The 24,829-nt window shown below is 42.2% G+C and overlaps 1 protein-coding gene across 3 annotated transcripts in view; it reads right to left on the bottom strand.

Annotated features, from left to right (window-relative positions):
• MAPRE2 (microtubule associated protein RP/EB family member 2) overlaps positions 1–24,829 on the bottom strand; it is a 73,795-nt gene that overhangs the window by 40,426 nt on the left and 8,540 nt on the right. The window contains exon 1 of one of the 3 annotated variants that reach the window (XM_027890218.1): positions 17,886–18,104. The exons of 1 other annotated variant lie outside the window; for it this stretch is intronic. In XM_027890218.1, coding sequence (XP_027746019.1) covers positions 17,886–18,004 — 119 coding nt within the window. In that variant the 5' untranslated portion in view covers positions 18,005–18,104. Of the gene's footprint in view, positions 1–17,885; positions 18,105–24,829 lie in introns of those variants that run through there. One more of the 3 variants, XM_027890219.1, reaches the window with a different exon arrangement.

Raw genomic sequence — 24,829 nt, forward strand, 5'->3', positions numbered from 1 at the left:
AAAAAAAAAAAAAAAAAAAAAAGAGAGAAAATAGGGTCAAAAAATTCATGCTCCAATAGTCAGGCTACTACTGCCAGAAATTCATTCATTTGGAACCAGACTGCCTCTCTACCCGTTTGTGTACGGGCACCTCCGAAGCATGGAAGAAATCAGCCTGTACTCAGTCTGCTCAGTTCCTCCAGCGGGCTCCCAGATAGCACAGCCAATTTCATGAACACAGCCCTGCATTCACTGTAACAGCTAGCAAAGGTCGCTTTCTTGGCATGCACTAAGTGCTTGGATTGAACCAAGCATTAGGAACAAAGTTTCAGAAACAGGGAGTGCCCTTTTACTCACCATAATGGCTATTCAGCATCAGGATGTAAAGGACTGAGCAGGGAAACAGCACCTTTGATACTAATCACATCTGAAGTATGAAACGTCACCGTTAGCGTGGTGTTTATTATTTTTAGCCTTTTTATATAGATAAGAAGCTAACAGAAAGATACTACTACTGCCATTATCAAACTAATATGTTAAATGCTGTTTGTAAGATCAGCTGAAATAATAGCTTAATAGTGAATTTATACTCACTTAAGATTCAGAATAGTGAGCTTAATATTTAACACATAGATTAATATGGAACAGTTCCACTCAGTTCTAAAGAAGCTGAAGATATTTAGATGATAACATCTGAAATAAAGTGACTCTGATCTGTAATTGCCCCTACCTCATGAAAATTTTAATTGGACTCTCGAGGCCAGGCAGAGCTCAGAACAACCATGAGTTGTGAAAGGGAAAGATCAGAAAATCCACACACAAGGAGCAAGCAGAACTTCCCCACCATCCTTTTCCACACAGAACTGCAAAGAGATACCCACCTTCTTGCAACTCACGGGGAACCAAACAACCTCCTCTACTGCAGTGTGTGGGGAACTCTACTGCAGGAAACTGTGAGTAAATGAATAACCTTGAGTTTTACAATGATACCTTGAAGGATAATACAACTTGCGCTGTGTCTGCAAATGAATTATTACGGTCTATGGGTCAGGCTATTTGTTAGAGACAACAGTTTCACATTTGCACACACAAGTATGCATGAGGGTGCATCAGTACCATTTTAAAGTAAAGCAAAATGAATTGAAATTTCTGTTAAAAAAAATCAGTAACATGCCATTGCCATTCTCAGTGATGTGGTGACATATATCTGAATCTTCCACAGTCTCTTTTCTTGAAAGAGTTCACCCTGTCTTTGCACCTCTTGTTCTCCACCCTCCTACTGGTTATGTTCTAAATAAACTCAGCTGGGAAAGGTTTCCTGTACAGTAAGCATGCTTTAATTTGGTGTTCAGATATATACATCTCCTGTTTGCCACACAGAGAGACCTTGAACAAAACAAAAATTAGAAGGGGAAAAAAAAAAAAAGAACAAGCAGATGTAGGTAGCACAGCCACCATGCTCAGCAACAGCCAAGAACCCCTACACTCAACATTTACAGCTGGGCTTTACAGGTTTTCTGCCTGACTTATTTCCCTGAGTGCTAAAGTACTTTGAAAAATGTGATTCAGTTTCAAAATGCATTAATAAACATGTGTAAGGTGATGCAAGAGAACAGCTGGATAGGCAGAGACACACAGGCATATTCTGAACAGTCAAGTAGCTAACAACTTGATTTTTATGTCCCAATGTACTATCGCTTTCTAATAACATTATTTACATTTTCCCCTTGTTTAGGCTGAAAGCTCTCAAGCACAGGCTTGCAATGAGGCTTATACAAGCCTGAAAACCTGAATCTACCTCAGATCCTCCACCTTCCAGAGAGATGCCTGGCGATTCCATAGTAACTAAAAGCAGATGAAGACAGCACATCACATCTCCCACTTCAGAGCACACAGGTGGAGATTAAAATCCTCTGGCTGTTATAGCATTGCCTAGCCACAGAGGACTCTATCCCTTGCTTTACTTCAAGCCACAGGAGAGTCATCACGTATCAGTCCAGCTATTTCATAAACAAACTTCACACATGCACAACTGCACACCACAAACCTGAGTTCAGAGGATTAGCTAGGTGCTGAAAACCATGTATATGCTTAAGCAGTTAGAAATATACCGGCTCAGCATGTCCAATAGTAAACATTACACCCAAAGATCTATTAATTTTTTAAAGCATTGCATGTAGCACTGAACATTCAGCTATTAGGCATTTTCCACTGCTCTTGCTACAGATAACTGCAGCTGTTACAGGGTGCTATCCAGCTGTTTCTAAGATCAGTTTTGCAAGAAGCATATTTACTTTATTTTTCCAGGGATAAACTAACAGTTGTTGACAGCAGAAGCTGTATTACAACAAACTAGTAATAATGGCACCAGTAATAACAGCAAGACAGGAAAGACTATAGCAATGAACCTAATTCATAATTGTAAAAACTCATCACACATGCCATCACCTCTGAACCTGCAAGGCCTTCATGTTTTCATGGAATAGTGAAGGTTGGAAGAGACCACTGCAGGTCATCTAGTCCAACCTCCCTGCTCAAGCAGGGCCACCTAGAGCACGTTACTCAGAATTGTGTCCAGATGGCTTTCGATTATCTCCAGAGTAGGAGACTCCACAGTTTCTCTGAGGAGCTTGTTCCAGTCCTCAGTCACCCTCACAGTAAACAATTTCTTCCTCATGTTCAGGTGGAAGCTCCTGTGTTCCAGTTTCTGCCCAGTGCCTTTCATTTATTACAAATAGGCATGGTACAATATCAAGCTTTTAAATGCAGTGGAAAGTCTGTGTGACAGTACAAAGAGGAACCTTCTGGAAGCTGGCACCTGATAGATACTGCCAGTAAAAAAAAAAACAAAGATCTCACACCAAAAATTACTGAAGTAGAAGATACAGCAGAAAGGCTAAGATGAAGCTGAGACTGCTGCAGCTGCTGTTGAAAAGGCTTTATAGATTAAAGCTACTGCAAAACAAAAAAATCCCTGAAGGAAGAAACCTGCCAGACTCAGAGGCTAACTCCCTGAACAAGGAAAATTCATCCTTTTATAAATCATCCTGAAATGGTAACTGATTTGCTGGACCTTGCCCGTTTCTTTAACACTCACTGCACACAGCCTTAGCCACAGTCATTAGAGGCCAGTTATGCTTGAGGTTGTCTTGACTGAAAGGAGTCCTGAGGACAGAAAATCAACACAAAAAGCTCCTGTGCAGTGCTGACAACACTGTTCTTACTCTCCCTTTTGACTTATGCTGTACTTCGGCAGCACACACCATGGCATCAGGGTGCTGCAGCTGAGGTGATATTTGTAGCAAGTAACAAAAGGCTCTATCTAGTCAGAAAGTGAGTAAGATACAAGATTAATCACAATTGTCATATTGCCACGGGAAAGAAAAGAAACATGAAGAAAAGGAGAAAAGAATCCTGTGGTTGTAATACTGGCAGAAAACCACACCTTTAAGATGCTGAATGTCAAATCTCTTATGCACTGTTCCCATGTTACTAAATAGACCTGAAATGTTAAGAATATTTTTATTATCTGTATATCCCACTCAATTCTGAATGCCATTTTACATTTACCACGTGGATCTGACTTGACCTAAAATGATTTGTGAAGCATGCTATGGAGTCTAGACGAGATTGAGGCAATCCATGCACATTTTGATTGCTTGAATTTTGCAGGATTACCATTTAACACAGCCAAGAACATATTTTCTGTTGTTCTCATTGCAGTTCCCTGTTTAAAAGCAAGTGAGAGTAGAGTAATAGAGATTTACTTTGATTGGATTAGGGCATTTTTAATTTTTGTTCCTTTAAATTAGAGGCTGCCTGACAGTGCTGGGATGTTCTGACCTAAATAAACGTCTATGATGGGTCTCAAGGACTGGTTTAGATCCCAATCTGAGCCATTCTCATAAAGTATGGTGGTAATTCTGGTTTGTGCTACATAATGCTTTGGAAAACTTTATCCCCCCAAAAAACCTTATTATCTCAGAGGCAGAAAAATACTAGTTCTTTTTCTGTTCCCCCAAAACTACAAAATACAATGAAAAGTATTCAAATAATATACACAACTTGAGCTGAAACATCTGAGATAGCCTAATAACCAGCAATCCATTACACTGTCCACTGTATAGCTTTCAGAAATAGCTTGAAGTGTATTCACTAACTAGTTATGACATTGGCATATTTCACGAAAATTATAATAACAGTTAAAAATTCCAAGACAATTATTTTAGAGCTGGAAAGACTTTAGGGCACGCCACATTCACTTGAATCTGCCAGTCATATTTGCATAGCATAGGTAAGACTTTATTTCTCCAACTACTTTCTCAGTCCTGCTGTCACCGAAACTGTAGAGCAGTATAATACATGTCATGTCTCTACAGCAGCACACTTCCTTTTTTGTCAGGGTTCACCTTTGCCTCCAAAAGTACAGTGCAATATTAACACTTAACTGCACAATATCTTAATTGTGTCTCAAAGTATTTGCGTGCTATAAAAGGTTCCTTATCAATTTCTACGTGTAAACAAACCTTAACTAAAAAAAAATACATCCTTGACAAAGGATAGAGGTTCAAGAAAGGCAGGCATTAACAGCTCACACAAAATGGAAGCAATTCAGAATCTTTGGCCACCACCATTTCCACACAGGTGTAGTAACTCCGGTCAGAAATGAAACACAGCAGTGCACAAAAAGTGAAACACAGCACCCTCAAACTATACCTTAGAGTAGTTGAACAAAGCAGTAGTAATGCTCTGCGCTGAACAGACAGGCACTAGTTAACATTGGGTAAGGACACACAAATTTCAGTAAAAAACAATGTTACTACAAATTAAGAAGGTATTTTATTAATGAAGAACAACAAAAAACCTTTGAAGTAGGCTGAACGAGAGGAACATAAGCATGGTAAGGCTGCAATGCTGAAAAACTTCACTGCTTTCACTTACAGTTATTACCTTCCCCCCACCAAGGCTTTCAACTCTAAGATCTCAAGCTTGAATTGCTGCTTTGATGCCCTGAAGGAAGACATTCAACCTGTAAAATTTTCACAATAGACAGTGGCAACCACTCTACCTTTCACAACAGATAAACCGATTGTGAAAAAAGAAGAAAAAAAAAGGTTGTTTCAGAGAAAAAATAATTGTCAATAAACTCCAGTCAATGAGAAACACCTACGTTTTAGAAAACAGAAGAGATCTATGACTATTTTGTAACTAGAAAACCTTGAAAAAGCTGCTGAATAAGCCAACATTTAATCTTCTGTTAAACAAAGTCTCAATTCACCAAGACACACATGGGCACTTTAATTCTCTTTTCATTCATTTTTTTTTCCTCTTATGGAAAATAACAGATTACTAAGCATACATGCAGACATCGTTAGAGGATTTCTAAGAGGTTAAAAAACACGCCATAAAGCAAGGTAACATCAGTGCTGAGTACTGAAGGAAGGATGCTTTGAGAGGCAGCACATGTTAGCAAACGTCAGTTCCTAGTCCAAGTTCTCCAAATAACAGGGAACCTCCTATATTGTGCTCCCACTAAATGATGGATGAGTAGTTGTACTTTCAGACAGGAGATCCCCAAGTGCTGTAGCAAATGCAGATTTACTGGAAAATGAAGACGACAGCAGAGGAGAGCTTGTTTCCAAACACAGTACCCTGCATGAGCACAGCCCAGGCAAAACACTGCGGACACAGCCACGGATCTAAGCAGCCACCTGCATCTACACCAAGCAAACATCTGCCTGTGATTAGGATGCGATAAGAACAATCATAAATCCTGATTAAGAAAAAACAACACTGCTGGTCACACAGATCGCTGGGCAGTGAGACACCGTGTCAGAGGCAGAACCCACCAGGACAGCAGCCGTGCTGCAGCGCTGCTCCCAACTCCTGCCATTTCCGCCTTTTAAGTCCAGAAAACGCTGGAGGCAGGCTTGGGAGTTTCAGCAGGGACGAGATCCAACTAGAGACAGATGAAGTCACCAAATGAATTTAGTTTTGACCTATCCGGGGTTTTTTGCAGCCGCCCTCCTCCTCTCCGGCATGTATACAATCGGAGGTGAAAGGCTAAAGTAACACGCTGATTTACTCCAAGCATAACGTAATGCCAAATGAGATTTTGTAATACTATACAGCCCTCCTGACAGGGGGTCTGAGCAGCCTCCAAGTGCCTCAGAACCCTGCACAGAGTAAGGCAGTGACTCAGCAGGAGATGGGCACTGAGCATTCATGGGTTTCAGGAGTCTGTGAAGAAGGGAAAACAGGAAGATTCATCAAGAGGAAATGCACTGCCTTTCTCCTAACACATAACTGCCATTTCCTAACATGAGATTGCAGTACACTTAATAAATCCTGGCTCTCCAAGGCAGGCGAAGATTTCCCCTCTCATGGGAAACCTCTTGCACTAGCAAAGCAGGGACTGCAATATACCTTTTCTACTCACAAATGATGCAATGTGATACAGAGAACAAGGACTTTGTCATGCCTCAACTTTTATCTCTTCTGTGTTAAAAACAACTGTAGAGACACAAAGATTTATGCATTGCAACGTTTATTCTAACCTTAATAAACATGTATGTTAGAATACCACGAGTTGTAAGAGACCCAACGAGGATCGCTGAGTTCAACTCCCTGTTACCACATGGAACAAGGCCCTTTGAAAAGGGCCTTCTAAGGCCACCTTCACTTTGAAGGTGCCTGGAGTGACACCAAGTAAGGGACAAGAAACAGGACAACAACCACTCATGCAACCATCCCAGGACTTATGGGCAAAGATTCCAGAGCACAGCCTGCACGACAGAGCTGCTGAGACATCAGCCAGGCAGCCAGCCAGCCCTGCTCAGTCCCCGAATGGCAGGAAGATGATGACACTGATCAGGGGTACAAGACAACATTTATTTTAAGCCACCTTTACCCTGAAGTTGTAAACAAGCATGTGACAACACATGAAGCAACACGCAACCATGCTGGCTGCTTTCACTGGCACATCACTCTAAAACACAGCTGTGTATTTTTGTGATTAGGCTCGAGCATGATCGCCCAGGGTTTCCACTGCTACCGCAGTTCTGCTGACATTCGAGGTGGAAAGGACAAGCACCAGGCTTTCTGCTGGGTATGCAGTAAATTCAGTGGGCAGGTTTCTAGGAATAAGCTCCAGGCGACATCTGGGACCTGAACCAGCTGTAATTCCCCTGCCAGCACTGCCTCTGCAGACCACTGCACCAACACACTATATAGCTTTTTACTAGGCTCTGCATTCAAACCTCTCTTACACTTCTCCCTCAACTACTGGTGAAAGCTAGATCAAAAAAAATATTGATGACAACACTAAGTCTTGGAGTTCTAACATCTCCAATACTGACAACATAGGCCCAAATAAATACCCATCTCTGGCTCATACAAACCATTATTAATATTATCCAGATTTCAAGTGTTAAGACTACCAGCCGCAACACTTAATTTTGGGGTTGGATACCAAAGTAACTTGACCTCCTCCCTTGTTCTCATGAGTTCATACTATAATAGACAAGGAAGCACTCAAATTACTGTGGTGCTCAACATACTACCAGTAAATGACTTGCACTTAAGAATTAATCCTACCAAGTACTATCTAGAACAGGGCTGAACTTCTAAGTGCAATTGCTCAACTGCCAAATTAATTTTGGAGCAACTAAAACTAGAACTCACTAATCCTTCAAGAAGTAAATTGCCCTTTAGGAACATCGCTAGTTCAACCATCTGTGATTTATGTAACGTATTCTTCTTGCTGCGTGCCAGTAACCACAGACTGATTTTACCATTGTTGCGCTACCAACACAATTGCTGAGGCTACCAGCATCAAGTAAAGCTTCCCCAAAACTTATTTTTTCAACCACGTTGGTCTTTGAAGGTCTGTGAAGTAGGCATTTTCTATTAGATTTTAACTTTTAACATCTTCTGCCTACCTAAAGGGGGAAATCCCCAATCCTCTGTTTTCAAAGTAACCTTCCTTAGGTGGTGCCTACTGCTTTGATTGTGATTGTAAAAACAGAATTAGTTACAACAATCTTTATCTACAAGCCCCAGTAAAGCCTTGAACCTTAAGCTAAGAGAAGCATAGATGTACTGTTTAATAGGATTTGGCCTTCTTTCATGGAATATCTTGAGGTCAATTCCTAAAGTGTATTGCTTCCAGCTGGCAAACAGTGACATTACCAAGTTCAACTTCTACAATAAACAAAGGGAGAAAAAAGTTTATTGCTTGAATTGCCTTCAACTACATATAAATGTAGTTAAGAAGGTAATCTGTGCTGCAATGTGAGTATTTAGTTTCTTCAATCCTCTCAGTGTTGCTGCAGGCCATGCAACAAGACAGTTTTGCACCACTCCCTGTAAAAGCACGTCAAACTAAGCAGACATCTGACACAGTTTAAGAACTGTGCTCACAGTTAAAACATTTTTTGCAGATTAAATTTATCAATAAATTCTGCATGAAAAAAGACACAATTCCTTAAAAGTAGAGGGAGCAGTTTATCAGCTATTAACTTCAAAACATAATCTTTACTTGCAATGTACATAATTAATTTTATGACATAGCAAAACTATCCCTTTGCCCTGCTGTGTCTCTACAAACTTTTGGTCATTTCTGGGTACTAAACTGCAGAAGTTGCTCCCAGTGATTTAGAGAATGCAATATGAAGTAATTAATACACTTCTGCAGCAGCAGTATAGCTTTGGCAAGAATTAAGCTAGAAAACAGTTGAAATCAATGATGTCAAAGTGAAACTGAATACACATATTTTTCTTTTCCATTTGAAACCTTTGATGACAAGGATGATTTCACCTTTGTGAAATTTGTTGTCAGATGATATTCCTTTCACTTTTAAAGTATGTGATTTCATTACTTTGTTTTTAAGTCTAGAGCTGTTTATGCCTATTAGGAGTTACAGAATGGGATCATAAAGTGACTCAGGTAGGCAGGGAGCTCCAGACAGATCTTCTCCAACCTCCCATTCACTGTAGAGCCAGCAAGAGAGGGCTGCCGATGATCCCATCGATCTGAGTTTCGAGTCCCTCCAAGGACAGATATTCCACAGCTCCTCTGGGTAATGTTTTCCAGTGTTTGACCGTAATTTCTACTGCTGCAGCTGCTGACTGCCATTGTCTCTCACCCTCTGCCCATGCATCTCAGAGAAGAACTTGGCTCCATCTCCTTTAAATCCATCTTCCCATTAGACAGCTAAAGACTGCAGCGAGCTCTTCGCCTCTCCTGAGCTGTCTCTTCTCCAGGCTGAATAAACACAGCTCACGCACTCCAGCCCCCTGATCGTCCTGGTGTCCCTCCATCACACTCACTTTGGTATGTCACTGTCTTTCTCAAACTGGAAAAGCCAAATTCAGACACGGTATGTGAGATGTGGTCTCAGAAGCACCAGAGGGGAAGAATCACTTCCCCGGAGCTGTTGGCTACATGCCCGCCAATGCAGACCAGCATGGGCTTGGCCTTCTTCCCTGCAAGAGCACACTGCTGACTCATGTTCAACTTTTTCACCAGCACCACCAGATCCATACCGTATAGCACTTCAGGAACAACTGCAGGGGGTGAGGGGGAGGGGCACTGGGGGCAGGGGGATGTTTAACGTGGTAGTGGAAAAAAACACCTCACCATATTAAAAATAGAGCTGCTTGAGAGACAAGGCAGTTCTAGAGCACCCCTGCTGCTGTGGAACTCCTTTCACACTTGTGGACCACAGATTAAAAATGTACATTAAAGAGCCAAACTTCTGCAGGCAGAAATATATAGAATAGCACAGTTTGGGATGGAAGGGTCCTTAAAGATCATCTCGTTACAAACCCCCTCCCATGGGCAGTGACATCTTCCACTAGACTGGGTAGCTCAAATCCCCATCCAACCTCGCTGTGAACACTTCCAGGGATAGGGCATCCACAACTTCTCTGGGCAACCTGTTCCAGTGCCTCACCACTCCCACAGTAAAGAATTTCTTCCTAATATCTAATCTAAACCTACTCTCAGTTTGAAGCAATTGCCCCTTACCATGTCACTTACATGTCCTTGTAAAAAGTCCCTCTCCAGCTTTCTTGTTAGCCCCCTTTAGGTATTGGAAGGCTGCTCTAAGGGCTCCCTGGAGACCTCTCTTCTCTAGGCTGAATATCCCCAGCTCTCTCAGCCTGTCTTCACAGGAGATAAATAAAATGGAAAAAAAAAGAAAACATTCCTTATGCCTCCTTGAATCTGACACTGGTACAACTTGAATGTGTTTACCAAAAACACTGTTTTTAGACCCTGATTCAGAATCTACATCATGTGTAACTTTGAAACATTAATATGGGCAAGGAGTGATATGGACCCCAAACAATAATTCCATAAAATATAACTAACACTATTCTGCATAACAAGGTTTCCAACAAAATGGCTAATTATAAGGGAATTCTGTCCTTTTGGAAAAATGTATCACTTCTATTCAACCAATTGCCACTGCCTCCATGTTCTCAGCACTCCTACACACCATGGTCTTTCTGTACACACAAGCTCCCGCAGGACTTTCATATCACTGTGTTATGTATTCCACTCCCATACAAACAATTAGTCATAGATTCTATAGTTATTTTAACAAGCTATGATTTGTGTAACACTGAATCCATAAGTAAAACAAATGAGTATTCTACTGCAAATATTTTAGTGCTTCCTATTCATGATATTACTGGACTAGCTCCACAGAGATTAACCTTAAGAAGTGAGGCATAACAATCATGTAAAATTTGCCTAAAATGAATTTTCATTCCCCCAAAATTGTTTAATGCATACTGCCAGCAAGCCCTTCCAAGCATCAACACTGCATTCCAGAGTGACAGGCAAGAATTTGCATTCATGTGCATCTCTGAATAATTACAGCTGCTTGGGTAGGAAATCTGTATGGTACTAATTCACTTGAGTTGCTCTTAGAAGGTAAAACTGAAGTCCACAGACCTCTCTAACTAGCTCTCTGGGTTCCAAATTAGCCAAGCAACATAATATTGAAAATTAAACTTCTGAAACAATACAATGCAAAGTGGTCATACGCAAGGCAACAAGATCAACAGCACAACCTGCATGGCATATTTCTCTACAGGCAGAATGATTTGGCACAGTTGCAGGATTTCCTAAGGAAGCTACAACCTTAAGTCTCAACTCACTGATGAATGTTTACACTTCCTGTTTGGATAGCATAGCAAAAAAATAGATTTAAAACAAAAGCACCCTTCACTAAGCAGGAGGTTCTATGGGAAACAAATTATTTCAGAGTAGTTAAGATATTTAATGGCTGTGCTTTCAGTATACAGAGCTCTGTCTACAAAATATTTAATAACTTAGCATACCACTAGAAAACTAGATAAATTTCTGTCAAAATATCATAGGAAATATTTTCATTTTGAATGAAGTCTTTGATAGCATGAAGACAGTAAAATTGTGTTTAAAAAAACAAAACAGACAAGGCTTTTAAAACCCCAACAGTTAAATGTATGCTTAGTAAACTTTTATAGTGGATATTCCACTTCCCCTCCCACCTAATTATAATGAAACAATACGAAGAAAATGCTTAATCGGTGAGTCAGGCAGCAGAATCTGAGCAAGATCCAAACAGCTACGCAGTCACAGCTAATACCATCCGCAGAAGAAACACGGATGTTTTCCATTTACGTTCCCTAGCACTGATGTTGGAAGCGAGCAATCAGTGCTGCTAGCTGGAGGCCAGGATTCAGGGACTGAGGAGGACGCAAGGATGCAAGTATCCAACACTGTCCTGGTGCAGCATGAGTCTTGCTGCCGCTGCCGCCACCACCACACTTATTCCACACTACAGCCTTCGTGCCATCCCACTCAGTGGTTTGCATGATTGAGAACAGATGTAGTGAGACCACTCGTTTTCAATTATCAAACAAAGGCTGAAAGTTTCATCTCCAAAATGAAAAGCTGGCACACGATTTATCTTCTTCCTTACCAAGCCTTTGCTATACTTAGCTTTGGGCATGAGGAAGGAGAAGAGACTGTCAAATTAAACTAACCTCCCCACTAAAACACAAAACCTCTGAAGATATTTTTGAAGAGTCACTCATTCAAGTGCCAAGGCTTGAAAAGCAGACCCACCACACTTTTTTTTTTCTCTTACTGTCTCCCAAAACAAGTTTTATATCTCAAGGTTAGGCCAGGTATGCCCATTGGAAGAACATTCCTGTGGTCCAGCCTGATTGTCATGAGGCTGCTGCATCTCCCTTGAACTAGCCAAAGAAACACCTTTAATCAGGATCTCTTGCCCCACCTCCAAATCACCTTTCTTTCACAATGCAGCATATTTTTCGGTGCCTGTTTTCCAGGAACACTGGATTGAAGACACTAGGCAGAAGCCAAAATGTCTGTTTCTAAAAGTGACAGCATCAGGTTCAGTTCTCACATATCTGAAACTTGCTCCTTTTTTTGTTAAGATGCCAGAAACACATTGCTGTTGCTATGCAGCTCAACAAGGTAGTTTAAAAAAACCACATCACACACCAAAAACCAGAATGCAGCCTCCCACCTACAGGATGTTTCCGAAACCCGTGGAGGATGGGTGCAAATTAGGTGTTCTCAGACCTTTTTGGTGACAGTGCTTGGGTGCATCTGAGAAGATAGTGCTGTCTAAAAGTCACCTCCATTTCCTTACACAAACTGGGCTGTCTGTGGTGTGTTGTTTACTTCCCCCGTTCGACATCCCATAAAGTTATCTCCCTCTTAGTCCCTGATTTAAATAAATGCCCCCAACATACAAAACACTGTGAAGATATTTCCTTCAAGGAAGATCAAATCCACGTCAAGAGAGGTAGCCCAATAATGTAGGCAGGGATTATCTGGGTTTCAAACTACTGATGCAGTATTGAGCAGAGTCATCCTCATAACCCTCAGAGACATTTATATACACTCACATGTGACTCCCAGTTATCTTCAGACAGTTTCACCCTGCACCTTTTGAGAGCTGGACCCAGCAGAAGATACTCATGAAAAGAGCTCTCTCTAGGCAGAGTACTCCCTAATCAGAAAACAAGATTAAAGAAGAGCAGCAGCGGCAGTGATAGGAAGACAGCTTTATGAAAGTGAAAGAAGAGAAAATAGAGGGTACCTAAGCTCAGTGGAACCAAGGAAAGATTTCTGCATGGTCCCTTTTAATGCTGGTTAGTAGCTGCTGGTTCTAAGTCATCAGGATGGTCTTCCGCCCAATAACTAGTAACTATCGTGTTGCGATCCAGGTGCTTGACAGACAAGGGAGTTATCACAAAAATACCACTTTTAGAAAAGCTCAAGCCAAATTTATGGGGTGTGATTTATGCTGGTTTGTTGCTGGGGTTTTTTTTAAACGTTTGTTATAGACTTTCTCCTTTCAGTGAAATCTAGTGCAAAATTCTCATAATCTGCAACACAGCTGTTAGGCCAAGAGCAAATGCCTCTGAAAATAATGATTCATTTACTAATATATTTAGTAGCATTTGCTTTGACCAGCATTTACAGTTTCAGAAGTTACACATATCTGTACTATGAAGCAAGAAGACAGCTCCTTGCTTTTACTGTATTGTCTTCCTAGTTCTCAGCAAGTTTGTGCATTATTTTATTAATTTTATCAACACAAATAGTCTTTTTTACTTCAGTGGAACTACCTGCCCACCATATTCAATGGAACCTAATTTTAGAGTAAGAAACTCCTTCTGCCCACAGCAAGGCAAAGCTGTAGGTCTCCCTTTGAACTCTGAGTAAAGCCACACGCGTGTGGAAGGCACAGAGCCACCAGAGACAAGGGCAGGTTCTGCAGAGGGAAGGATGCTCTCTGCCGCCCAGGGCCAGCCTGCATCCGGCAATTCACTGGGAGCTGGGAAGGCAAAGACCAAAACAGATTTTGCTATAACGTAAATCTCCACTTTCAGCATGGAAGTTATCAGCTCATACTGCCGTAAAAGGCAGCCAGATATGCCCTGTAACACCCCACAGTTTATTTCAGCAGTGGGTGAGGAAATCGCCACTTCTGTCCTGCTTTCATTATTATGCAGAGCACCACTGCTCACTGGCAGCTCACACAATGATTTCTAGAAGACAACGTTTCGGAAAACCAGATATTTAAAACATAACTTTAGAGAGCTATATGCTCATAGATAAAAAGTACAAAAAAAAAAATACTATTTCCTTTTAGCTTAGTGATTTGAAGAAAAATAACCAGGAAGTTGGTCCCCCCTTCCCCCACTTCATGCAAGTTCTGGGTATAAAACTAAATATAGCCAGGGAATGAAGGACCAGAAAACCGTTCTTCTAGCAATACACACAGATAAACCAGAAGTTAAGCATAGTCTCCCACAAATGAGAGTACAACAGTTTGTCCCTTTAGAACTAGGGTGGTTTAGGCTAGGTGTATCATTCAAACCTGGAAGTATTCAAACTTTATGTACAGTTAGCTTTTAAAAATATGATGAGCTGATCAACCCCACAAAACGTCCAGATTCCAGCAATAAAAGCACTGCAAACATACCCTATTTTAAAAAAATAATTCTCCACACAGCTTTTGATTTGGTTTCTCATTAAATTTTTTCAGCCTTCTTTGAACACAGAAGCAAAACTATAATTAAATGTAATGCCGTTCTCAGAAATTACCCCAAATCTATTTCGGGCCAACAAAAAGATACCTCAGTACCAAAAAAATTTTAAACTCAGTCTCCTGATCTAGAGGACATGAAACAGCATTTTAGTAGAGCAATACAGATTGATTACAGTTATTAACTCTAAAAGGTAACATCACCCTGTGACTAAATTTTATACCTAAGTGCCTGGTTTCCATTTACCACCTAAGTAAAGCTGGATGAGAAACTTAACACCTTGGGCCCGTATGTCCCAGTCTGCAAAATATAGTATGTCCTTTGGAAGACTCGGAAAAACTATTTGTGGCTTTGCATATGGAGCACATGGTTAGGACTCAGGTATAGGTTCAATTCCCTGCTGCATCCTCAACTCAGTGGATAACTTAGGGCATCTCCTTCCATGTCAGCCTTCTAGTCTTTAAAAAGTTATAAACTGCAGCTGTTTTTAAATCAGCTTCAGGAGCTGGATATCAAATCTTTGGTAAGACCTGGTATTAGAAATAGCAAAGCTTTTTTTTAAGTCTGAGTATATCCAACCTGATAAACACAAATTTTCTGATCAATAAAGACTACTTTTGTTTTGAAGTATCCATGAAACAGAACACTTTGGAAGCTGTAAAATGAGAAAGCATTTCTGATATTACAGGAGAGAAGGACTGAAAAGCAAATACTGAACCTTTATACACATGGGAGATGCAGGCTGACTTAAGAGCAAAGCTGCAGTATGCACAAGTGTTTTACAAGCAAGGTATGCACTTCTAGCTTTGCACAACTAACTGTTGATCTGATGTCAAGCTCTACAGTGTGTTTAGTGACATATTTATTTCATATTCCTAGATGCAGATGGAACAAGCCAGCCCAACAGAGAGAGGCATAACAACTCAGTGTGTCATATGGTGAGGTCGTACAAGCTGCTCCATAAGGCTGCTTTGGAGTCAGCAATGGCACTGACAGTCCAGCGTGGTTGTAGGCACTATACTGATGGTATTCATCTGTTATTCTTACTGAGCTCCTGCTGCAGCTCAAACTGAACAAGCACCAAACTCGCCTAACTAGTAAAGGTTTCCATGAAAGTCAAAAGCCATTTTTTTTCAGTACCAAGGAGAAGTTTCACAGCAGGTTTCACATATTTTCTTTAACGTTTCCCTTCTATTATGCTTGCCATTTACTCCTTAAAGTACTTAAAGCTAGAAATGAGAGCAAGTTAAGTATCATTCTGTCCCTTGGAGAAAGTGAGAAATTAACAGGTATGGATGCCATGACTGTGCAGATCAGGGTAAATTCCCACGAGGAAAAAAAGAACCTAAATAGAATTCCCCAGTGAAAATTTTTATTTGTGCATTAAAGGTTTATTTCTGAAAAATACTAGATTGCTTACTTACTGCCCAAAAATAACACGCAACATTAGCATTAATAGTTCTGTATTCCTTTATATTGCACTAGAGAGGAATAAAAATGGATCCAAATCCCTAGAAGACTAAGAAGTACTAATCTAGATTAAAGGCTATTCAGATGCAGAGTAACTTAACAATTTCTGGAAAACTGGGCAATCGATACAGTTATTTCTGTCATCAGGTGCTTAACACAGCAGCCTTACAAAATGTTTTTTCTCGACATAGTTTAATGTCTAATATGATAGGCGGAAGAACAAGAAAACTGACTTGTTGATGGCTGCAGAAAAACTCATACAAACCTACTGCAAAAGAAAAATGGAGACCCCCATTTAACAGAGGTTTTCCAAAGAACCCTTCTGAAGAAGTGAGACAGCAATCAGTAGCACCTATGACATGTCAGAATAACAAAACATAGACACATGGTATTTCATTCAAATCTATTTCATATTTCTGCTTAGGTGCACGATGGAAGTACATCTTTCTTCTAGAATGGAATCTTGTACTACTCAGCTGAAATTTACATGTAGGAAGTGAGAGCTTCAGGCTTTCTGCAAGTAGAAATCATGGCTAGGCTTCACCAACGAAGATTTGAGAAGGGCTCTACCCCATGCTTGCTACAAAGTAGAAATAGGTCCGTACAAAAGCAAATTTGCTATTTCGTGCCAAATGTGTGAGTTGGGGCTCCACTGCACAAAGCATCAGCAGATTCAGAGTGAGATGGACTAAATTTTGGGCAGTTCAAACAAACCACACACTGGGATCTCCAACACACTTCGAGATCACCCATCAGCGTGTGATCAACACTGAGATTCGTTATTAAGGTTGTTAATGGTCAGCTATACCGGTAGCGGCTCCGTTACTCCTCAGCATAAAAAAAAAAAAAATACTGTGATTTTCTTCAGATAAACAAGCCATGTCATCCACGTTTGTTTTCATCTAATCGAGCATACAACTCGCCACTTTAGTCAGATATTTGAGAGCAGCATCATTTCCTGCTGCTCGAAAATCAGCTTTAAGGGGCGTGTTCTCTGCAGAGGCACTGCTTGCTGTCACCCAGGCAGCATTTAAAATAACTGTATATTGACATAAGGGGAGCTACCGGCTGTATTATCACCCCTTGAGTCGGCAACAAGGAGCACATCAAACCGGTTGCGTTCCGGGCTGCGCCACGACCCCTTATCAAACAATGCAAACAATTTTAATGAGCTTATCTGCCGGAACATATTGTCAGAGATGTTAATGCAAAAGCGCTGCCAGCAACGCATGCCAAACGATTCACCAAAAAAATGCCTACAACTGCGACAAAAGACATGTGTCCCCCCAAAAACGAGGAACGATAAATAAACACAAAATGGGGGCTGGCGGGGAGCGGGGGGGCGGGGATGGAGCCGCCCTCCCCCGCGCAGGCACCGGGAGGGCTGTCACCGCCGCCCCGGTGAGCGGGGGAAGGCTGTCACCCCCACAGCGGCGTGCGGGGGGCAGAGCCCGGTGCCGGTGCGGGTCCCCAGGCTGGGCAGGGGCTGCCCGCGCCCCGCCATCCGCGGCCGCCGCCTCCCGCACGGCGCCGCCTCCCTCCGAGATCCGCAGCGAGGTGCTGCGGCTCTTTTCCAGGGGGAGCTGGCTGCCTGCGCGGAGTGCGTTCTTTCCTTCCTTTTTATTTTACCCCCTCCTTATCTCTCCTCTCCCCCCCCTTTTTTTTTTTTTTCCTTCATTATCATTTTTAACTGCCTTTCTTCCGCCCGGGCGCGGCGAGCTCCCGCAGACATCCCGCCTCTGCACCGAACGCTCTCCAGCCGGACAATGCGGGGCCGGGGCGAGAGGAGGGGGCTGCAGCCCGCCCTCCTTATGCAACCGCCCCCCCGCGCCGCCGCAGCCCCTCCGCCGTACCTGTAGGAGCGCTCCCCCCGCACCGTGTGCTTCCTGAAGGGGATGATGGTCCCGTTATCCTGAATGATGTCGTTGTTGTTCTCGCCATTTGGGGACAGGGCTTGGGTCGGTCCGGGCATTGGCGCTCCCGCCGCTCCGCAGAGCCCCGCGCTGCTGCCGCTGCTGCTGCTGCTGGTGTGCGGAAGGTGGCGGCAGCCGCGACTCGCCCGCCGCCCGCCCGGCCCGCTCCGCCCGCCTCAGCCCCGCCCCGCCCGCGTCAGGCTCGCCGCCGCCGCCGCCGCCGCCACACGTGACCGCCCCTCGCCATGGCAACCGGCCGGCGCCGCGCTGCGCCCGGGGACGGCGGCGGGCAGCGAAGGGAGGGAAGGGGCGCCCGCCCCGCCCCGCGCCCCCACACAAAGAGCCGCTCGCCCCGGGCGTGCGGAGGGCTCCGCCGTCCCTCGCCGGGGAACAGCCCGAGCTGTTCGGCAGCTCCTCCTCGGGGCAGGCACAGACAAAGCGCCCGGGGCACCCCCCCCCCCCCTCCCACGCATTCCCCGTGCCCGCACGGCGATCCCGCCGCCTCCGCACGTGTCCCTGCGCCCGTGGGCGGCACGGAAACACGGCCTCTTCCCTGCGGGGACCGCGCCGTCCCCCTGCCCAGTGCCACCCGGGACAAGGGCAGCCGCGGTTTCGCCCTGGTTCTAAGAGACCAGCCGAGACCTCAGATCCCGACCCTTCTTCATCACCCTCCTTCCCCCAGTACCTCCGCATCATCCGTCTTTTCGCCACACCAAGGAGCTATTTGGGGCTCAAGCTCCTCCTTTTGAAGGAGCCCCCACACCGGGCTGCTCGGTTACACGCCGCCCAGCCGCAGCAGGGAACACCGCCCAGCTTTCCCTAGTATCTTCCCTCGGTGCTGGTGTGCCCGGGGTTACGGACATCCCCGCTGCGCAAAGCTCGCCTACCCGGGCCGCGGCTTAAAGAATCATAGAGTGGGGTTTGTGTTTCATATGGTAAACGCTTTCTTAACGAAAGAGTACATAAATACTAAGTGACATGAGAATACAAGGATGTCAAAAGTCATGGACTCCTAATAATAAAAAAGCCTAAGGAGGTTCTAAGTTAATCTATGCTATTTTCTGCCTAGTTCCTGTGTCTGCTACTGTGTCTGGATTTCCACCCCAAGCACCAGGATGTCCGAGTTACCGAGCTCTGTATCCCTGCTTACAACTTCAATAGAGAACACAGTACACCACCTGTCAAGCTGCTCTGCACATTTCCAGCATCCTCCTGCTCTCCGGCTTACACAGAAAAAACATTTCATGGCACATCCCTCTAAATCTAGCTTGGATCAGAAACAAGAAGGGAAAAAAGATGCCAAGGCAGTAGCACTGAACTTCTGGCACTGCTAGCACCACCATTCACACAACCCTCATTTCTTCCTCCCCTTCATCTAAAACGGTTTTTTATCCACCTCGCTCCATTTCCCTCTGCATAGCTCTATAATTTCTGAGTATCTCTCCTTGCCTTAATAGCAATGCCCTTCAAAGTTTGACATTAACCACAGAGCAGTGCTGGTCACACTCAGGAACAGATCTGAACTTCACTGTGGCCAAACCTACCCTCACATCCCTATAGTGGATCAAAACTCACACATTTACCACATTAGAAAAACAAATTACCGAACTGTTTATGAATTGTTTTCTCTAAACAAAAACCAACAAGAGTGACTATGGGCACAGTCTCTTAACAGCTTTGTATGACCTCAAGGCTGTTTGAGGCAAAATATTTGCGCCAATCTATCAACATCTTAAAAAATACATGGTCCCAAATCCAACTCTTTTTTTAAAATGAGTTTTAAGGTGGCAGGTCAAACAAAAAGAGCAATGTGAGTATTTTTAATATGTTCTCAGAGACACATGATGATATTTTAACTCATTATTAATTCTGAAGTATGAGTTTGATTATGTTTATACTTCAGATTTTTTTCCTGCAAAAAGAAGAGGATTTAATGACATTTTAACTATCCTTTAACCTTTCAGATTGATACGACACTTTACTGAAAACTTAGTTTACATGCTAATGTTCACAATATAGACTCTGCATTCACAGAGAGTTTGTAAGGTAAATACAATCAATAACTGAACACCAACTGCACAGTACTTGGACTGTTGAGAAACTAGTTAGATTTAAATCAGGTGTATACATTAGCACACACACAGAGCAATCTCTAACAAAATTGAAGTTAGCCTGCCAATTTGTCACTTGTCCTCTGAACACCAAGACAGGAGGTCTTATTTATTCTTTCTGCCAGGTTTTCAAATATACTCAGATTTCTCTTTCAGTAAGCAATCTATGAACATTGGCAGTTGGCACACTTTATTGAAAAGCGTTCCATTCATCTGGCAACTGGAGGAAACTACCTTTGAGTCTTTTTCTGAAGAAGCAACAAAATACATTCTGCTATAAAGGCCAGTGTCTTAGTAACACCCAAGAACATGGAGAAGCCAGAAATGCTACATGGTGATGGAATATAAAAATATTCTATGGCAGGTCTTTATCTACCAGACATAACCCTACCTGCTCTGCTAGGCAGCAAGGAGTAAAACACTCTGCAACCCTAACTTGTGAAAATATTATCAGTGGCAAAGAACAGAAGCTTCTTCATGGAAGTCTCTCCAGAACTGTTTAAAACATGTACCGACAAAGCTATGGAAGAGAAGTGCAGGTGAGAAGAGCATGGCAACCTCACTTCAGACCCCTTCTTGCCTCTGCATTAGGATTCAAGGTTGGAAAACGCACACTGCCTAAACACCTTTGTAGAGGCTAAGCCAGGCCTCAACCAAAGCAGTTTGGTGCTGGTTTTCAGAAAGCACACGCTGCTTTGGTTGATCTAGCACAGCCTCAGGGGCACAGGGCGCAATATGGATTCCATATGCATGGCACTCCCTCTACTTACATCTCTCTTTCTGGGCACTCTGTGGCCCACAAGTACCACTTTTATCTTTTCGTGCTGGAAGCCACCAGCATTTTCTTTCCACTTTCGTTATTCTAAACTAAGAGGTCCTGCAAGAAATAGGAAATCTGTTGCTGTAATTAGGTGTCTGTGCATCTGTGCTGCCTTCATAGATTTTTACATGTAGTAGGCATACAAACAGAGAAGCAATCTGAAGAATAAAAGGTCAGCATGGTGTTGATAAAAAAGCCCCACCTATGGTATGTTGAAAGTATCAAAATCTAGTACTCACAAGTGATATGCGCACTAAGCAAAGAGCCAGGAAAGCAATTAATGCCAAAGGGTGGAAATACACAAACTGACGTAATAGATCTTCAGCACTGAGAACCACAGCAGCAATGGCTGGAAGGGACCTATGGAGGTCATCCATTCCAATCTCCCACTCATAGCAGGATCATCATCCACATAAGATCAGGTGATGTTTTGTGACATGATCAATCTATCAAAACCTCAAAAATCTCCAAGGATGGAGATATTGCATCCTCTCAGGGCCACCTGCTCCCATGCCACATTAGCCACACAGCAAGTCCCAGGTGTGCTGCTGATGCAAAATGCACCACTCTACCTCAGCACTTGCATTCCAGTACTCCAATTTTTGCTGGGGTGAACAACGCAGAGCAAACACTAGCAAGTACTAAAGCAGGCCTAGTCATCATTCTCCAAAATCTGGTTGCTCCTTACTCCTCAGAGCTTTTGTTTTCAGTTCTCTCCTTAGTTGCTCTAAACTTCAGTTACTGCAGTAGAAAGGCCATGCAGTGTAATTTAGAATGCCCAAGAGTGAAATCCTTTAAAAGCCCAAAATACAGCATTAGAAAGACCTCAGACATGCTCAAGCCAGAATTTTATATTAAGCTGATAGGAAGCAATCAGTGTACACCTCAATGGTGATGGCCATGCTAGAGACTTCTGCTGCTATATTTGTGAGAAGATTAAAAACCCCACAGTTTTCCACAGTTTTAGGGAGTATTGTGTGTTACATAGCCAAACTATAAATGCAACTAATGATTGCAGAAATTCCCCACTGCTTGGATAACTATGGGGTGGTGGAAGCAATAGGGAAATAGATTAAGGAAAAAACACATCTAACCCTAGGGTGGCAAGGAGCATCTCTCATCTCTGACGTCTCAGTTCATGTTAAAGCTCGTGATTTTCCTTGTGCTGTTCTCAGATTACAGCCCAGCTACAGTGTTAAACTGTAGCAAACACCACATAACTATAATTACTTTCGGCCATCTACATCACTTTTCTGAAGAGTTTCATGAACACTCCTGTCATAAGCACAGTTTTTCCACTAGGAAAAAAATAAAAAGAAAACCAGATTTCAGAAAACTGAAGATAACAACAACATTTGGAAAGCAGTAGTCCTCAGCAATGTAGTATGCTTTTCTAATTTAATTATTCTCATAGTCTTCCTTTATCAGGACTAAGATTAACAGAATTCTGCAAAGCCACAGATTTACACACTGTAGAGTAAAATCAGTTATTTCTAGCACTCAGATGTGTGCGTTTATTAGAAACCCATGCAGAAACAGCCTCTCCCTCCTGTTGGCCAACAGTGTTTAGATTTGAAAATAACTGAATAAGGCAAATCAGGAAGAAAGTTTTGGAAGAGCTAAAAGAAGTTACTCTGTTAAGTCTTGGGCACATCTTGGTTCAAGAAAGTTCCAAATAATTATGGTACATAGACATAATTTATTGCCAGCATGAGCAGATTCAGTAAAATGTGTATAACCGTGAGTATACTTAATTGGGCTGCATCAGAATCAGCCTAATTTCTTAAGTTGCATCTAGTAGATTAAGAACAGCAGACTAAGGAGATCTAGATTTGCATGTTATCTGTGGGAAGTACAAATGAGATATCTGCAACTGAATGTCTAATACAGAGCACTGGCTTGCACTAGCCTAAATTAGTGGTAACATATTGCACAGAAACATCTAAAAAGGAATCAGCAACAGCAGTGTTACTAACACAGTGAACATATATCAGACACGATATGGTGCATGATAAATTTCAAGCTGAGCTGGGTTACACAGAACTCACTGACACACTGTCAACAGCACTGATCAGCCCAAAGGAAAACTCCCACTGTGGTGTAAAATCACTGCAAGCAAAAATTCGAAACTGTAAGTTTATAGAGTTTTCTTTGTTTACACAGCGCTGAAGGAGTTCTCCCACCTTCATCCCGTTACCTCATTCTTTGCCTTAAATTTCAGGGCGCGTTGCATTTAAACTCTCCATACCAAACAGCAAATGATAATTTTGTCAGGACAAAGAAACACCGCATGAGTTGTATTAAAACAGCTACTTATCACTCCAGACATCCTGTAGACAAAGAATGAGCTTCCCACCCTTGGGGATTCTAGTGTTGCCACTTTAAGCAAAGTCTTGATTATTTGCCTTCCCTGGAGAGAGACAGATAAAGAGAAGAAAAAAAAAAAAAGAAAGGGCTGTCCCAATTACACAATGTGCATGGACCATATCCCTATGAGGTAATTCAAGTCTATTTTTAAATATACAGACATATTTATATTTCAGAGGTCACATTTAACATTTTAAGAAGTGTTCTGTGCCTGTGAGGAAGAGGAAAACAAATCTTAGAGTCTTTGTCAGCTAAGTATTCTTGAAAATTTAGTCTTATAAGCTGCAAATCCGATCTGACCATTAGTGTATGAATTGATCGCTAAAGAGAGACATCTTGAAGAGCCAGATTGGGTATTTTCCTTTAAAAAGCCCACAGTTACCTTTAATAGTTACTGTAGAAATTAAACAGAAATCAGAGGATTAATTCAAGAGTCGCTGTCTACAAAACAAGGATTTTTATGTTCACAGGACCAGGATTTCAGAAACCCTCGAATAACAGGTATTTTATGACTAGTTTTATACTTTTAATATTAATTCTTAGAATAAAGTTAATAAATAGGTTTAGTGAACACTTCTTAAATCCAATTAGCTGCTTTAAAGAATAAACTTTCAAAACTCCTATTTAGAAAGAAGCACTCTTGGTACACATCAAAGGACTCCTTATTTAGAATATCAGAAGTTCACACCGAATAGCCAAAATACTTTTATCCAGCATTTTCTACATAACAAAAAGCTCCAGCGAGAGCAGGAAATACTTCAGTGAGGGATGGTTCCAAAGTGAAAAAGTTTTTTGTACCATTAACTCCAGACCAACCCAAAATCTGGAATTCTTTAGTGTCCCTTATATTTGTGTTCAGTGAAATCCACTGGGCTATAGCAGAGTTTCAGACACACCTCAGGGAGCTCCTCTCATCCAAAAATCGAGGTTGTGATCAATAAATGCTTGGAATAAGGACTCCTATGTCTCACTCTGCTTTTAATACTGATTGAAAGTAATTGAGACAGGACACCGACTCATTGCTCATTCACGTGCATTTACATGGAATTCTTTGGCAGGAGCTGTTCTAGATGTATCATCGCTGCTTCCATTTGCACTGAGGAGTTAATTAGTTTTCTAGGCTTGTTTTGTCAGAGTTCAGGTGTAAAGATTACGGAAAGCCAAAATAAAAACATTGAAGATATTCAGGTAATCTGGATTCCTGGACTTTTTCAGCGAATGACAAAATCTTAATTAAATGAAAATAAGATTAGTGTTCTAGAAAAGAGGAATTTAGGATTTCCATGTTTTCATACACTAAAGTTTTTGACTCTTACCATTGGGTAAAGTCAGAGCTTCAGATATTCGTATCTTCAACAAAGCAAATTATAAATGTAAAAGCTTGGAAGGATTTGGAAATGTGAGAGAGTAAGTCTAGCATTTCTTTCTTTATTTTCAGCTGTTGAGGAATCTTTGGCTTTCCTGGGACTAAGGAGGGTGACAAAAAAGACAGAAAGGTGACAAAATCAGGTGGGAGTAGACAGTCTACTCCTTCTGATGTTCCTTCTCTCTGTTCTACGTGGAAAATATCAGAAATACACTTTGAA

Source organism: Empidonax traillii, unplaced genomic scaffold (genome assembly GCF_003031625.1).
Source record: "Empidonax traillii isolate 1590-97213 ecotype Southwest subspecies unplaced genomic scaffold, ASM303162v1 scaffold281:size1424471, whole genome shotgun sequence".
Taxonomy (NCBI): domain Eukaryota; kingdom Metazoa; phylum Chordata; class Aves; order Passeriformes; family Tyrannidae; genus Empidonax; species Empidonax traillii.